The following is a 15080-nucleotide window of genomic DNA, read 5'->3' as shown; positions in this document are numbered from 1 at the left end:
TGGAATTATCCTGTGTTCATTTTTTTGTTGTTGTTTGACTTTCTGATTTTGGAGGGAGGGCTCCATAGGTGCTCATTTTACCGGTGATCTGGAGAGTGGGTAGAGGAGCCTCGTGACCTCGGGGGGCTGGCGTGGGGCACACCACTCTGTGCCTGCAGGTCTCTTCCATCATGTGTATCCAGGCCCCGCGTCAGAGTCTGGGCAGGAGGAAGGGATCTCACTGCTTAAGTAAAGTTTGGAAGTCACTGTCGTAGAGCTGGCTTGCCCACGATCTGTGATGGAGGCGCTGCCCCCGTGGGGGACAGCCCGTCCCAAGGACGGTGTCCGTAGCTCTGTCTGCCGATGTGGCCAGCAGACGTGGGCTGGGCCAGGCAATGCTGTGCCACCCCCGTGAACCACTCTCCCCGTCCCTCTCCTGTCCCTGCCTAGACCTTGCTGCAGCATACACCAGAGCAGGAGGAGATGCGGGCCTTCCCAGGACCTCTCGGCAAGTACGTGCCCACAGAAGCGCTCTCGGTGCCCCGCCCACTGGCAGTGCCGGGCACGGCCTGGCAAGTGCTGCGGCTGCTGTTCACCAAGCGTGTGTTCTTTTTGCAGAGATGAGACCCATAAAGTGGATGTTATTAATTTTGCACAGAACAAGGCTACAAAGTGTTTGCAGAATGAAAACTTAATAGACAAAGAGTCTGCGAGTCTTCTCTGGAGCTTTATTGTCCTGCTGTGCAGGCAGAATGGGGTACGTGTCTCCCCTCCTAGAGCGTCCCTTCTCGTCGGCTCTAGTCCCGGGGTCCTCAGCCCCCAGGAGGATCAGGCAGGATTTCTGGGCCAGGCATTCCCGTCCGGGGGGTCCCGCAGGAAGCAGGAGTCCAGTAGGGCATGTGGTTTGGGGTAAAGGGAGGTTTGGCCTCCGCATCGTCGGCCTGCCCAGCATGTGCCTCCGGTGTGCCGTGTCGCTCCCGGCGAGGGGGGGAGCAGCTCTGCACCCGAGGCGGTCTGACGGGCCCTCCCCAACCAAGGCTGGGGTGGTCTTGCCCTCTCAGAGGGTCTGTTTGTGGTTGAGCCTGCTTTCCCTCTTGTCCCTCGCAGACCGTGGTGGGCACAGACATTGCAGAGCTCTTGTTACGAGACCACCGAACCGTGTGGCTTCCTGGGAAGTCGCCGAATGAGGCCAACCTGATCGATTTCACCAACGAGGCTGTGGAGCAGGCGGAGGAGGAGGAGTCCGGCGAGGCCCAGCTCTCATTCCTCACGGACAGTCAGGCCGCCAGCACCCTCGAGAAAGACACAGAGCGGTTCCGGGAGCTGCTGCTCTATGGCCGCAAGAAGGTGAGTGACCCGCGCTGGCGTGTCGTCTCTGAAGGTGCGAACGGCAGCTTGTCCTAAGCGCTGCTTGTGTCAGAGCTGCTGGTCCCGTGTTGAGTCACTCGGCAGGTGAGCAGGCCTGAGCCTGGGCTGTGCCCCTGCCCCTGCTGCGTGTGGTGCGTCTCAGGGTGAACACGTGCATAGGACAACATCCGTGTGTCCTGACGCAGGTCGGGGGAGCGCACCGTCGCTGCCGTGAGCGGGCGGGGCCTGTGCCAGAGTGGAGCGGCCTGGGCACAGGCGGGCGGCGCCGAGGCACACGCCCTGCGCTGGCTCCACGCGGGCACCTGGCAGTGCAGAGTGGGGCCCAGTGAGACTCATGGTTTGATAAGGAAATGATCTTAAAGTAGACATTTTACAGCTGATGGAAATCCCACATCTGTTCGTTTAATTACTGTTTGTTAAAACGTTTTTGGCTCTTGGTCAGAAGTTTTCTGAATTGCGGCCCAGGTTACTTGTGGAAGGGGTGCTGCAGTGCGAAAGGCCCTACCGGTGCTGGGCAGATGCCCAGGGGGGCCCAGGGGTCATCCTGGGCCTGGGGAATCTGCGTCCTCGAAGCCTCAGTCACGGCGGAGGGGATGGCAGTGTGCTGCTCCGCCGGCCCTGGTCCCACAGCCTGTGTCCCTGGGCCAGCGGTGCCAAAGGCAGGCGCCTCCACGGCCTCCTGCAGGCCCGACCGGGGGAGCTGGGAGCCGGCTCCCACGTCCCCGCGTGGGGCGCGCGTCTCGGGGCCTCCGGGTCGTTTGGTGTTATCCCTGTAGTTGTGCCCTCTGTCCCTCCCGACGGCACACACGCCAGGGCCCCTGTCCTTCTCAGGGTTCAGACACGCTCTTGATGCTTTGCAGGACGCCTTAGAGTCTGCAATGAAGAATGGCTTGTGGGGTCACGCCCTGCTACTTGCCAGTAAGATGGATAGCCGGACGCACGCCAGAGTCATGACCAGGTGAGGAGTCCTGCCGTGGCGCAGGCTGTGGGCATGCCCGTGGGCCGGCGCCCAGCCTGCTGTGGTCTGGGGAGCCCACAGGCCCCTGAGCTCCTGGCAGAGGAAGCTGGGGAGGCGCGTCTGCCACATCTGGCTGCGGGCTGACTGGCCCTCCTCGGAGGGTGTGGTTCAGGGATTTAACTGTTTTTGTCGACTGCAGAGTTTAATTCTATAAAATCTCAACGAATTCTGTAGTCTCCCTCTCCTGCAGTCTTTTACAAACACCAGTGTGTGTTTGGCCCGGGTCAAGCGTCAGGCCAGTCACCAGATGGGTGGAGGTGAGACCAGGCTAGTTCTGTGTCTTGTTTTCTGACCTGGCTGAGCTTCCTCTTTTAACATCTGCTCAGGTTCGCCAACAGCCTTCCAATCAACGACCCCCTGCAGACTGTCTACCAGCTGATGTCTGGGCGGATGCCGGCCGCGTCCACGGTCAGTGGGTCCTGACGACGCCTCAGCTTGGCCTTTGTGCAGAGTCTGCGCCTGCTTCCTTCTCACACCCACGCGCTCAAGCCCTGCAGAGCTGAGTGTGTTCTGAGCCTCAGGGTTTTTTGCTTGCTTCTGGTTTCAGTGCTGTGGGGATGAGAAGTGGGGAGACTGGCGGCCACACCTGGCCATGATCTTGTCCAACCTGAGCAGCAGCGTGGACGTGGAGTCTCGGGCCATGGCCACGATGGGCGACACCCTGGGTAGGTCAGGGTGGACGCGGAAGAGGGGCCTGGGCCTCTGCGCTCCAGCCCGAGACTGGCCCTCTGCCCGGGGTGTCCGTGTGTCCCTGGGAGTGTGGTGCTGTCCTGGAGCCCGAGCCCGCCTGCTTTCTCTCCCCTCAGCCTCCAAAGGGCTCATCGATGCTGCGCACTTCTGCTACCTCATGGCCCAGGTCGGATTTGGGGTGTACACCAAGAAGACCGCAAAGCTTGTCTTAATTGGGTCAAACCACAGGTAAGGGACATGGCGTCGCGGCGCCCGCATCCCTTAGAAGGGACGAGGCCCCATGCGGCTGCGCGGAGCCGCGGTGCCTGGGGTGCTTGGCGCTTCGGCTTCCAGGGGCCGCTCCGCGTGACACGACGCCTGTGCTCCACAGTTTGCCGTTTTTGAAGTTTGCGACCAACGAGGCGATCCAGAGGACAGAGGCCTATGAGTACGCGCAGTCCCTGGGGGCGCAGGCCTGCTCCCCTCCCAGCTTCCAGGTGGGCCCGGGCTCTGGCGCACTCCCGGGGCTGGGCCTGGTCAGTGCTCACAGGCCGCAGCTGTTACAGGTTTTATTCAAAGAAACAAAACGATGAAACGGGTTTGGAAATCTCGAGGAGGTCTTAACCAGTAACGCTCGGGAACAGAAACCTGTCGCGTTGAGGTCTGACTGAAGTTTGGTTCTCAGACCTCTTGTGTACTAAGAACTTGCACTGTTCGGTTGCAAGTTCTTTTCTGTCAGCTGTGGACTTTTCTGTCAGGGAGGGTGGTACCTGACGGGACTGTGCATGCATGTGTGAAACGGCGTGGCATGTGGGTGCCAGCCGAGCAGGGTGAGCGCGCTGGTGGCTCCCAAGAGGCCGTTCTCACGGCACAGGCGTGGCGGCGCCTCGTGCTCACTCCGTGGTTGGGAACGCTGACAGCTGTGTTCAGGGCGTGTGAGTTTCTCGGAAGCTTAGTCGTGTACCCTGATCTAAAGTTGCTGGCGGGGGCTGGCTCTGCTGTGAGCAGGCGGGGCGGGGGGTGTGGAGAGCCCGAGGAAGGACGGAGGGCCGGGGCAGGGGCGGCCGGGGGCAGGGGGCAGCCCCGAGCGGCTCGAGCACCGCTGAGCTCGTCTCTCTGTCTCAGGTGTTCAGGTTCATCTACTGCTGCCGCCTGGCTGAGATGGGGCTGGCCGCGCAGGCCTTCCACTACTGCGAGGCGATCGCCAGGAGCGTCCTGGCGCAGCCGCACAGACACTCGCCCGTGCTGCTTCGCCAGCTGGTGCAGGTGACGCCCCCGCCTGGGCCCCCGGGGGGCCGCAGCCACGCGGCTCTTGGACCGCCCGACCGAGACGAGCCCTGCACACTCCTGGGCGGGAGCAGGTGTTAGCACCTCAGCACAGGGCCCTCCGGGAGCTTTGGCATGAGAAGGGCCGCTGGCAGGAGGCCCGCATACCCAGGCACCCCAGCCTCGCACTTGGCACCGGGGGCCTCGCTGGGCTGGGTCCTGGCTGTGGCCCTGCGGCCCCAGCTTCCTGCTCCATGAGACAGAGCACGTGATGACCTCCTGGCAGTGCCCGGTGTCCGCGTGTCCCTCTCCCTGGAGGTGGCACTGAGCCCGCGCTCGTGACACTGAGGAGTCTTGCCAGGGAAGCTCTCAGAGTCACAGGAGCCACATGAACGGGCTGCCCAGCCCTTATCTCTGCCCCGCGGCTCCCGCCGTTACCGCAAGGCCAGACTTGCTGCCCCACCCCCCACGGCCCCCAGAGAGGGAGCGGTCCAGGTAGGGGGCGCCTCGGCGAGTAGAGTCCAGTGGAGGCGGGCTCAGCATGCCAGGGTCCGTCCGGTGCTGTGGCCTCCGCGGCCAGTGCAGGGGCTGCTGACGTCCCAGGCTCTCTCGTGTGTACACTGTCTAAGATGGTCCCAGGCCCTCTCCTCACACGTACACAGTCATGGACGGTCCAGAGAGTGCGACTCGGGCCCCCACGGTGGAGGAAAGCTGCGTGTGCCGTCTGGGTGTGTTCAGGCCATAGCAGGTTTGGCGGGCGTCTCCTTTGGGAACAGAGCTTATATCTCCATGTGTTTCCAGGTCGCCTCCCAGTTGCGCCTCTTTGACCCTCAGCTGAAGGAGAAGCCGGAGGAGGAGGCATCTGCAGAGCCTCCTTGGCTGGTCCAGCTGCAGCTCGTGGAGAGACAGGTCGAGGTGCGCTGGGTGTGAAGGGGCCCTGTGTGCACACCAAGGGCTCCCGTGCTCAGGACACCTCTGTTAGGGGAGTGGGGGGCAGCGCCCATGCTCGGGACACCTCTGTCGGGGGGATGGGGGCGGTGTCTGTGCTCAGGGCACCTCTGTTGGCGGGGCGTGGGGAGGCAGCATCTGTGCTCGGGGCACCTCTGTCGGAGGGCGGGGGGCAGCGTCGGGCGGGGAGATGCCTGAGGCTTTTCTCCCTCAGGAGGGTGCTGTGGCCTGGAGTCAGGACGGAGCCTGCCCCCCACACTGCCCCAGCTCACCAAGCCCTGAGGTGGGGCCCCGTGACGGCCCAGAACCCACCCAGCTGGTGGGCCTGGGTGCCGACAACCCACTGCTGGCCCCGCCAGTGACCGGCGCCGAGCTCTTAAGCCAGGATGTGCGGCTGCTGCCCTCAGGTGAGCCCGCGGCCTCCTCCTGGTGCTGCCTCCCTTGATGAGCCGGTCGAGTCCCAGGGCTGTGAAGGTCGGGTGGGGTGGGAGGGCCGTGAAGGCAGTGGGCCTGCACGGGGCTGGACGGCCGCCTGCTGGGCTGTCGGGGCTTCCCGTGGCCTCGAGCCCGCACCGTGCGGAGTGAGGCCCCTTGACGCCCTGGCAGCCTCAGCCTTCGTGCTCAGACGGAGAGTTCCCGTCTCCCAGTGAATGAGGCAAGTCCGCGGAGTCCCTGGGGCGAGCATGTGGCCTCAGACAGCCCCTTCTGCACCGTCTCCTGCAGCTCCTCTGACGCTCCCCGATGGCCCAGCAGCCATTCCCGTCCGGGTGCCCATGTTCCCCGTGCCACTGCCAGGTCCTGTCGAGCTGGGGCCCGTACATGGTCCCCCAGGGGCTGTACCTGGCTTTCCAGAGCCCTCTGGGCCTGACCCTGTGGCCCTGTACCCCGGACCTGGGGTGCCACCTCTCCAGGAAACGGACCGCCTGCTCCCGGAGGCCAGGGGCCAGGACACAGGTGGGTCTGCAGAGGGGCCGTCCTGAGGGCAGAGTGGAGTGGGTTTGCTCTTCAAGGAGGTGCCTGTAGGAGGAACCTAAGTCATCCTGACCTGGAGGAGGTGGGAGTGGGTGTCCCAGGGTCGGAGGGCCAGCCCTGTGACCCAGAGGATGCACCAACCCTCCTCCTACAGGGCTATATCCCTGGCCGTCTGTCCACCTGGACAACCTTCCTCTAAAAGTGAAGCTTTATTTTTACACATTTAGAACAGTGCAGTCTGGGTTTCAGAAGGTCGTGTCGGGGGCCCTGGCGGGTGGGGGAACTGTGCGTCCCCAGCAGCGGGCGTGGCCACGGAGCCCCCCTGCCTGGGTGCCGGTGCGGAGCTCACTGGAGCCGCGCTTCCCTCGGCAGGGGTGGTGCCGCAGGAGACACCCGGCAGAAGCTCGCGCTCGGAGCCGGGAGAGGAGGAGTTTGGTGGGAACTTCGCTGATACGGTATTTGCCCATATGGTTTTTGTCTTTAAGCTGTTTGTTTTCTGTAAACTCCAGTGAATAAGTACTTCTTCTTTCTTAAACTGTAAGTAGGTCAACAGCACTTAAATTTATGAGGTTGTCTTTTGAGTTAATTTCATAAAGAGAAACCTTGAATCCTTAAAACATGAAGAACTGTTGTAAACATAAATAGGGAGAGAAGTAACGGTATAAAAGAAGGCTTTTAAGGAGGAGAAATACGTGTGTATAATGAAACTGTCTTGTCAGTTTTAAGCCTTCTGAAATGGAGAACTTCTCTGATTTCTGCATCTTTTCTAGGATCTGTAAAACTTTTAGTGCTTTCCTTGAAGTTAGGATTCATCGTATCAGACGTGTTTGACATAAACACACACTCCGTCTGTGTGCTGTGATTCCAGGGGCAGGGGTGGGAGGGCGGGTGGATCAACGCTTTTCTATCCGTGTTCTGGAAGCTTCTTACAGATAGCCAATTCTTTTTGCTGTCCTGGGAAACGCTCCTTGTGCGCTTTCCCATTAAAACATTCTGTCCCTGAGAAAATAAAAGTGGCAGTTTAACTGTATTGAAAAAACTGTCTCAACCTGGGGATGACCATCTTTCTGAACAGTTCTGCCTCTCAAACCGCCCCATCCTCAGTGCTCGCGTGTGTCCCCCCAGGGCTCCTTCAGGACCTCACCAGGTCCCGACGCGCCGCCTCAGGCCCTGCAGCTGCCTGCGCCGCTGACGCCCGCACCCGAAGCGCAGAGACCTGTCCAGGCCGCCAAGAAGGAGAGCAAGGAGCCGAAGAAGGTGACTCACAGCCCCAGCCGGGCAGGGGTGGGGTGCCGAGGCAAGGGGACATCGTGTGTGTGAAGATGGGGCCCAGCGTGTTCTGGAAGGGCAGCGTGTGTGCAGTGAAGTGTGTGCGGTGTGTGTCTCTGTGTCCACGTGTGAACCACCAGCTCAGAGCGGGGGACGCTGCCCGCCCCAAGGCCCGTGGCTCCAGGGCCCATGCAGCCGACCGGAGGCTCATGTCAGCACTGATCTGCCCCCACTGCCCAGGCTGGGCCGCGCGTGCGGGAGTGGCCCTCGCCGTGCAGCGCCTCATCGTGGGTGCGCCACGCTGCTGCTGTCCTTTCCCCCGGGAACGGACATGAGTCGGTGTCGCTCAGGTTGCGTTTACTGGGGATCCAGCCGCGTGAGTCTTCTTGTCTGTGTCTTGTGGTGGACGCACTTCTTTCCCAAGGGTGTATCCCAGCATCACGGGACAGCTGTGTGTCCAGCTCTAGAACGTCCTGCTGGACAGGCCTCCTCGCGGGTTTACCAGGTGGTCCTTCCAGCACCAAGCAGGCAAGACCCCGGCCGCATCGTCCCTGGGGCCGCGTTGTCTGCCCTCCTGACGGTTGCCACCGTGCCGGGGTTGGTGACACTGATGAGCAGTGACACGGCGCCTTTCTGAGTGCCTGTCTGCCCACCCCGACCTTGTCTGTGGAGGGCTGCTCAGGTCTTCTCCCGTCCTTTACGGGGCCCTCAGGTTGGCGGTGGCCCTTCTCACGTGGATGCAGGTTCTGTCAGATGTGTCTTCTGAGCATCTCCTCCAGCCTTGGGTGGCCTCTTACCCTTTGGTGGCTGCTTGGGAAGAACACTGTTCTCAGTCTAGTGCTCAGCAGAGTCGGCTTTCACGGCTGGTGTCTTTTTTCTTTAATTATTTATTTTTGGTTGTCGTGGGTCTGGGTTGCTGCACCCAGGCATTCTCTAGATGGCCGCGGGTGGAGGCTGCTCTTTGTTGCCACAGGCTTCTCACTGCCGTGGCTTCCCTTGTTGTGGAGCACGGGCTTCAGGGTGCTCGGGCTCCTGGGCTCTAGGGCGCAGGCTCCGTCGTCGGGGCTCCTGGGTTTAGTTGCTCCGCAGCACAGGGCATCTTCTCGAATGAGAGATGGAACCCATGTTCCCCACGTTTGCGGGCAGATCCCTACCCACTGTGCCACAAGGGAAGCCCCCGTGGCTGGTATCACAAGTAAACACAAGTTTAATTCAAAGCGTGCACAAGCCGTGCAGGTGACTGGACGCGGCCGCCCGCCCCAGTGCAGAGTCGGCCGCGGGTTCAGAGGGGGTGGGGGCTGTGGAGCTGCTGCTGCTGCACTTTGCGGCGGACGTGATGGGCAGCGTATGCATGATGAGGCCAACCTCCCTGACGCCTGACCTTTCCCAGTCTGGGGGTGCAAGGGCCTGTTCTGAGGAGCCCGCACGGACTTGCTGGCTGTCACCACTGCTGGGGGAGACGGTCTCAGGCTGCCTATTGTTGGCATTTGGACATGAGAGGCTCCAGGAAGCACATCACTGTTGCGATCTTTGTAACTGTGGTGAGATACTCAGCACGTTGGTCACTTCCACTGTTTTAAGTGCGCAGTTCTGTCGTGCGGCCACCACCACCGTCCCCAGGGCTCTGTCTTCCACACCGAACCCCTGCCTCCACTGCGGTGAGGCCCCTCCCACCTCCAGCCAGGCGTCTGCTTCCTGTCCTGTGGCCCTGGCACCTGCGACCTGACACCGGGGCTTGCGCGGGCTGGCCCTGCTGTGCCGGGCTCGTTTCTCTCAGTGCCACGACCTCAGGCTTGTTCTGGTGGTTTCTCTGTTCAGAGCAGCGAATCCTGGTTCTCTCGCTGGCTGCCTGTGAAGAAAAGGACAGAAGCTTACCTGCCAGACGACAAGAACAAATCGGTGAGTCCTGCCAGGTGGGCCTGGGGAGCCAGGGGTTCTGCAGCAGCAGGGCGTCCAGCTGTCTGCATGGAGCATCTCAGTCCTCGGCGAACCTGGGCCGACGCCTCTCGCGCTCAGGGCCTGAGTCTGCTCACCTCGTGCTGCTGAGTTTTCTCTTTTACTTTTCACAACCCCGGCAGATCGTCTGGGATGAAAAGAAGAACCGATGGGTGGACGTCAATGAGCCAGAGGAGGAGGTGAGCTGGGACCACGGGCGGAGAGGTGCTCCCTGGGGCAGGAGCTGTGGGGTGGTGGATCTCCAAGCGGGCTTTCCTTCCGCAGAAGAAGGCTCCACCTCCGCCTCCAGCTGCCCTTCCCAAGGCTCCACAAGCTGCCCACCCTGGTCCCGGAGGGCTCCCCAGACCCACCGTGAACATGTATTCTAGAAAAGCAGGTAACAGGGCCCGGCCGAAAGTTAGAGGGGGTCTGGGTTGTGCGTTTGTCCTGTAGACATTCCAGAGCCCGGCAGGGACCACTCGTGTGTCAGGCGTGGCTTGTCTCCCACGAGAGGAGGGCTGGTTCTCTGAAGATGAGTCTGGGGTGGGGGTGCCCGTCCTCTGGAGCAGTGAGTGGTCTTGGGCAGGGTGGATCCGATCAGTCGGAAAGGCAGCCTGGCGGCATCCTGGCATGAAGTGGGACCCTCACCTGAGCAGGAGGCCCTGGGAGAGGCTCCTGGTCAGAGCCCAGCCTCCCTGGGGCTGGAAGTGGGGTCCCCATGGTCCCTGGACACACGGAGGACGGAGCTGGGGGCCATGGCACGGGGGTGACCTTGCTTTCTCTCCGTGTCACAGCTGGAACCAGGGCACGCTACGTGGACGTCTTGAACCCGGGGGGCCCCCAGCGGAGCGAGCCAGCCGTGGCTCCCACTGACCTCTTTGCACCCCTGGCCCCGCTTCCAATTCCGGCTCACCTGTTGGGCCCAAACGCAGGTACACAGCCCGGGCAGCAGGGCTGTCCGCTGCCAGCCTGCTGGCCTCAGGTCTCCTTCTGGGGCCCTGGCCTTGGTCCTCTTTCTAGAAGAGCACCATGGACGCAGAGCGCGAGGCCCGCCATGGTGTCTGCAGGCGTGTGTGCGTGGGGGGCAGGTGGTATGTGTCCCCTGGGGCTTAGTCCCCCAGGCACCAGGGCCGTGTGGACAGCAAGGGCCTCCTCCGTCTCCCCGCAGATGCAGAGGAGCTGCCATCCACTGAGGGGGCCAGCAGGGAGGGGCTGGCCAGGCCAGAGCCCACCTCGGATCCCAAGGTGAGCCATGTACACAGCAGGGCATGGGGGCCAGTGGAAGTCAGCCTCCTGCTCCCCCAGGAGGTGGCCACGTGCAACTGTTCTCTGGGAACGCTCTCCTGCTGACGTTTTAATGGTATAGAGGGTTTCTTTGTGTGTGTGAAATACAATCATTTAGAGTTTGATATCTGAGGTTGGATGGAGCTTGACTTCAGCCCTGGTTCTCCATTAGTTAGCTGTTTAAAGTTTGGGGGTAGGAGGGGACTGGTGGTCCAGTGGTCAGGACCCTGTACTTCCCCTGTAGGGGCGAGGGTTCAGTCCCTGGGTGGGGAACTAAGATCCCACAAGCGTGTGGCAAGGCTAAAAAGGCGGGGCGGGGATGGGGTCACTCAGCTCCTTTGAGCCTCAGGGTGCCGCCACATGGATGGCGTCACGGTGCCCGTCGCCATGGGGCACACAGCAGGTGCCCGGGAAGTAAGGATGCGATGCGGGTTGGAGTAGCAGGTCTGTGCAGAACCTGCAGGGCTTCTCAGAATGCGCCCCGGGAGGCCATGCTGCTGTCCCGGGTGGTCCTGCCTTGCGTGGGAGCCTCGGGCTCACCCGGCTTTGCTGGCAGCAGCCTCCCCCCTGTCCCGGCAGGTGTTCGGGCCTGCAGTGGCGTCGCTCCCTGGACCTGAACTCCCAGCATCTGGACTGGATGGTCCCCAGGGAGGAGAGGTAAACGCCACTGGGGGCGCGTCTGCGGAGAGTCTGGGACTCGGAGGCCCACGGTATCCGAGTGGCTTCTCTAAGACGATGTTACTGGGTGGTGAGAGGGCAGTTGAGAAACTGAGGAACCGGAGCAGCACTGTGTTTCTTAAAAAAGGCACACTTGTGTCCGCACAGTCATTGGGGAGCTTGGGCCAGAGTGAGGGCTGCAGGCGCTCCTCAGCGGGGTCCCCTCCGTGCCTCGGGCAGCATGAGGTCAGGCCACCTGAGGCCCGGGGCTAGGCGAGCGTCTCTTGGACGGGTCATTTCCTGTAAAAGCTGTCTGTGAGCAGGAGCTTCAGGCTTTCTCCCCATCGAGCTACGTTGATCTAGCGGCGGCGTAGCTCGTTGGGACCGAGCTGCCGGCTGGAGCCACGGCGCCGCGCTGACTCTGCTGTTCGTCTGTCTGTGTTCTTGCTGTTTTGTAGCTTTCGCGCTGTAGTTCACTGAGCTCGTTATCACGGGAAGTGAGCCAGCATTTTAACCAGGTACCTGTGGCTGGCCCTGTGCACGGGGCTTGTCTTTCCTCTGAGATCGCTGTGCTGCTCAGTCACTCTGCCCCGGCCCCTGACGCCACCTGTCGCTGCTCAGCCGTCACATGCCTGAGGGCACCGTGCTCCTTTCTTTTGAGGTTCTCAGAGGGTGGTGTCGAATATCCAGGCACATCCACGGTCAGACTGACTCCAGGATGCCCATAGCAAACGGCCAAGTTCTGTGGCTGTGCTCTTTCTGAATTGAGTTTTTCAAAGGACTAGTCACAGGCATAGCTTCGCGGGGTGCGTGTGTGCACGCGCGCACATCAGAAGCCAACTGGGGTCAGGACGCTCTCATTTCGAAGGCACAGGTTCTGTTTTCTGATCAAACAGGAGAAAGTGTTTTAGGCCAGGCAGGGTGAGATGGTGGCCGCTGTCCTGCGGTCAGGCTCGATCGGAAGTAAAAGAGCACTTCTTCCATGCGCTGTGGGACTAAGCTTTCCCTTGGCTCAGCAGAAGGACTTCCTGGGACGTGTTCGTTTGTGAACTAGAGCACTGGATTTTGTAGCTGGACGCCTGAGGTCTGGAGCGATCCCCAGTTCCTGCTCCCCTCCCCCACTCCTGCGTGTGCATGCCCCAGTTCTACTGTTTTCTGAGCCCCGTTAAATAATTAAATGTAGTTCTGCAATAAGCACCTTTGACCTGCTTCTGTGGCGTCTTCAAAAGTGTGATAAACCCTTCCTCAGAAACAGTGTCTGTATTTGCAAACGAACCAAGCTGCTGTGCTTGGTCAGAGGGTGAGACGGCCTCTGTGTGCTCCCCAGGCTCCCGGTGCTCTCGCCCCTGCTGGGGCCCCTTCTGGGGCTGCGGTGCCCTTCTACAACCCTGCTCAGTTTGCACAAGTAAGTGCCCTTGCTGTCTCCCCGGCTCTGCCGCTGCTCTGGGGGTGGGCGTGGGGGGCCCTGGGGGAGGGGGCTGGGCGCCCCATCTGTTTCCTGCTGATGCTGCCCTGGGGTGGGGCTGACCTCCTCCTGTGCTGACTTTGGCCCCTCTTCACCTGGTGGCTGGTGACCTTCAGGCTGGAAATGCTTACTTTCATTTGTCTCCCTCCCAGGCTCTGGCCTGGAGAGAGTGGACGGGAGGTGGGGGCAGCCTTGGGATGCAGTAGAGGAGGGGGTCTGCGGGGAGGTCTTGGCTTTAGGAATTCAAAACCTCCCCTGACCGTGGGCCGTCCCAAGGCAGACCCTGCCCTTGCCACCTGGGGTCCCCAGCCTCGGGCTCCCTCCGGGGTGGGCCCCCACGACTGCGCCCTCCCTGTTCCCAGCCGCCATCTGCGTCTCCACTCCACAGCTGAGGGGATTCTTCTCTACTGGATCTTCACCTTGCTGATGCCTTCACAAAACTTCTTGACTCTGACTTCGTGTAGGGCTTTCCTGGGACCCAGAGTAAACGCCTGTGCTCCAGGCCCGCCTCCCCGGGTGCTCCCTGCCTCCCCCTGTCTCTGGCCAGGGCTCCTCAGACACCCGGCTGTGGGCACGGCCTCACCCCACCACCCTGCCTTAGGGACCCGGGCTGCGCATGAGACGACAGCACACACCTGTTTGTTGAGACCCGTCATCTGCTCTGCTTGGTCCGCAGCCCCCTGGGGCCAGCGTGTGGACCTCAGTCCTGTCCCTGTTGTTTCAGGCCCCTGCTGCCTCAGGAAGCTCAAGGACGGGGAGGATTGGCCAGAGGAAGTACCCGGCGTTAAGCTAGAAGGGCCGCGTCCTGGAGCAGCACCGGGACGGGAGATGGCTGTTCCGCCCAGAGGTCAGGCCAAAGGCCTGCGACTCCAGTCTGTCCCCACGTGGGCGTGAACACAGCGACTCAGAACTGACGTGTGGAGCGTTCCAGCATCAATTCCACGCCTTCACGGTGCTGGATGAAGAGTGGCTCTCTGACCCAAGGAATGATTTAAGGACCAGCGTTTGCAGGCACCTGAGGACGTGACACTGAGGGAGGCTGGAGGCGTCTTGGCTGCAGGAGGAGTTTGCTTCTCAGTGACTAAGGCATCTCTCAAAACCTCACGGTGAATCGTTGCCAGATAAAGCCCAGAGGTCCTTTCAGATGCCAGGAGGAAACAGTGCACCTTTGACTCAGAGAGGAGCTTGCCTGCCTGCCCTGCACCCAGAGGCGGTCAGGTCAGCCCCTGCTCCACGTTGTTGAGCCTGAAAGGGTGCTTCGTCTCCGAGGAAACTGGGCTTCCTTTAGTAGCAGCTCCGTTAGGTTTTGAGAGCAGCCCTCGGTACTGACCGTTTTATCTCCTGGAGCCAAGACGTGCCCAGCTCTGCGTGGTCTCCTGTGGCCTCACCAGGACTGGGAGGCTTCCCACAGTCAGAGGGACCGGCTGGGACAGAGCTGTTCTGAGTGATGGGTCCAGCGTCACAGCTGGGACTCCGGGTTTGGTTTGGGTTTTTCTCTGGACCCGCCAGGCCCTGCTTCCTGTGGCCAGCCCCCGAGGTGCTGTCAGCTGACTGCTGCCTCTCACCGCTGCGTCGCTTAGGGAGCTGGTAACATCCTGAAGAAAGTGGCTTGCAGCTGTTTCTTGTCTGAAGCTCCAGAGTCCAACCTTTCTGGCCCCAGACTTGTCAGCGGCTTCCCTGCTGACTCAGCCTGTGAACCTGCACAGGACGATGACCTCCGGGCGGACTCAGCTTTAAGGCTTCATCGACTGTTCTCAAAACTGTTCACATTCTTCTTCTTCTGTCTAAAGGGACTAAAGAAAAGATTTAAGTATTTATAAAAATCATTAGAAAATAATTTCTGTAGAACGCTGGGGGACGTGGTTTGTTGGGTTTTAATCCAAGTGTCGGGCTTGGGTGGGATGGGGTCAGCACAGGGCCCTTGGGTCCACTGGGTCGTCTCGGAAGGACCCGCAGAACGGTTTCCAGGATGCGTCCCTGTGGGAGGGGCCGACCTCACTGGCGGCGGCCTCGTGTCCAGGGTCAGTGCTAGTGCGACCCCCGGGCTGAAACCTGCCCGTTGTCTGTGTTGACCGCCAGTGAGTTTTGATTCAAGAAGCTTCCTCTCAGGCGGGAGCTGCTATTTTTCCTAAATGCAAATTGTTAAATAAAATATTTTGCGCTCTCAAGGCCTTTCACGCTGTCTCCTTTTGTTTATTGAAGCCTTTGGGGACCTGGGTTTGATTGGCTTCTAGGGCTCCCTGGGCCACT

The 15080-nt window shown here is 61.1% G+C and overlaps 1 protein-coding gene across 6 annotated transcripts in view; it reads left to right on the top strand.

Moving 5' to 3' along the window:
• Positions 1 to 14998, top strand: part of SEC16A (SEC16 homolog A, endoplasmic reticulum export factor) — a 31065-nt gene extending 16067 nt beyond the window's left edge. For 3 of the 6 annotated variants that reach the window (XM_070799602.1, XM_070799601.1, XM_070799600.1), the window contains exons 9-31: positions 430 to 491; positions 598 to 736; positions 1087 to 1326; positions 2208 to 2305; positions 2692 to 2773; positions 2913 to 3030; positions 3172 to 3283; positions 3426 to 3531; positions 4160 to 4300; positions 5102 to 5215; positions 5463 to 5655; positions 5972 to 6202; positions 6593 to 6675; positions 7346 to 7477; positions 9308 to 9388; positions 9568 to 9624; positions 9710 to 9821; positions 10219 to 10356; positions 10593 to 10669; positions 11288 to 11365; positions 11824 to 11883; positions 12615 to 12770; positions 13555 to 14998. In XM_070799602.1, coding sequence (XP_070655703.1) covers positions 430 to 491; positions 598 to 736; positions 1087 to 1326; positions 2208 to 2305; positions 2692 to 2773; positions 2913 to 3030; positions 3172 to 3283; positions 3426 to 3531; positions 4160 to 4300; positions 5102 to 5215; positions 5463 to 5655; positions 5972 to 6202; positions 6593 to 6675; positions 7346 to 7477; positions 9308 to 9388; positions 9568 to 9624; positions 9710 to 9821; positions 10219 to 10356; positions 10593 to 10669; positions 11288 to 11365; positions 11824 to 11883; positions 12615 to 12770; positions 13555 to 13623 — 2679 coding nt within the window. In that variant the 3' untranslated portion in view covers positions 13624 to 14998. The remainder of the gene's footprint in view (positions 1 to 429; positions 492 to 597; positions 737 to 1086; positions 1327 to 2207; positions 2306 to 2691; positions 2774 to 2912; positions 3031 to 3171; positions 3284 to 3425; positions 3532 to 4159; positions 4301 to 5101; positions 5216 to 5462; positions 5656 to 5971; positions 6203 to 6592; positions 6676 to 7345; positions 7478 to 9307; positions 9389 to 9567; positions 9625 to 9709; positions 9822 to 10218; positions 10357 to 10592; positions 10670 to 11287; positions 11366 to 11823; positions 11884 to 12614; positions 12771 to 13554) is intronic. The other 3 variants (XM_019971116.2, XM_019971117.2, XM_019971118.2) reach the window with 3 other exon arrangements.
• The last annotated feature ends 82 nt before the right edge of the window (positions 14999 to 15080 follow it).

The sequence above is a fragment of the Bos indicus genome, chromosome 11, assembly GCF_029378745.1.
Source record: "Bos indicus isolate NIAB-ARS_2022 breed Sahiwal x Tharparkar chromosome 11, NIAB-ARS_B.indTharparkar_mat_pri_1.0, whole genome shotgun sequence".
Classification (NCBI taxonomy): Eukaryota; Metazoa; Chordata; class Mammalia; order Artiodactyla; family Bovidae; genus Bos; species Bos indicus.
The sequence above is the reverse complement of the archived record's forward strand: the minus strand, read 5'-3'. Positions and strand labels throughout refer to the sequence as shown.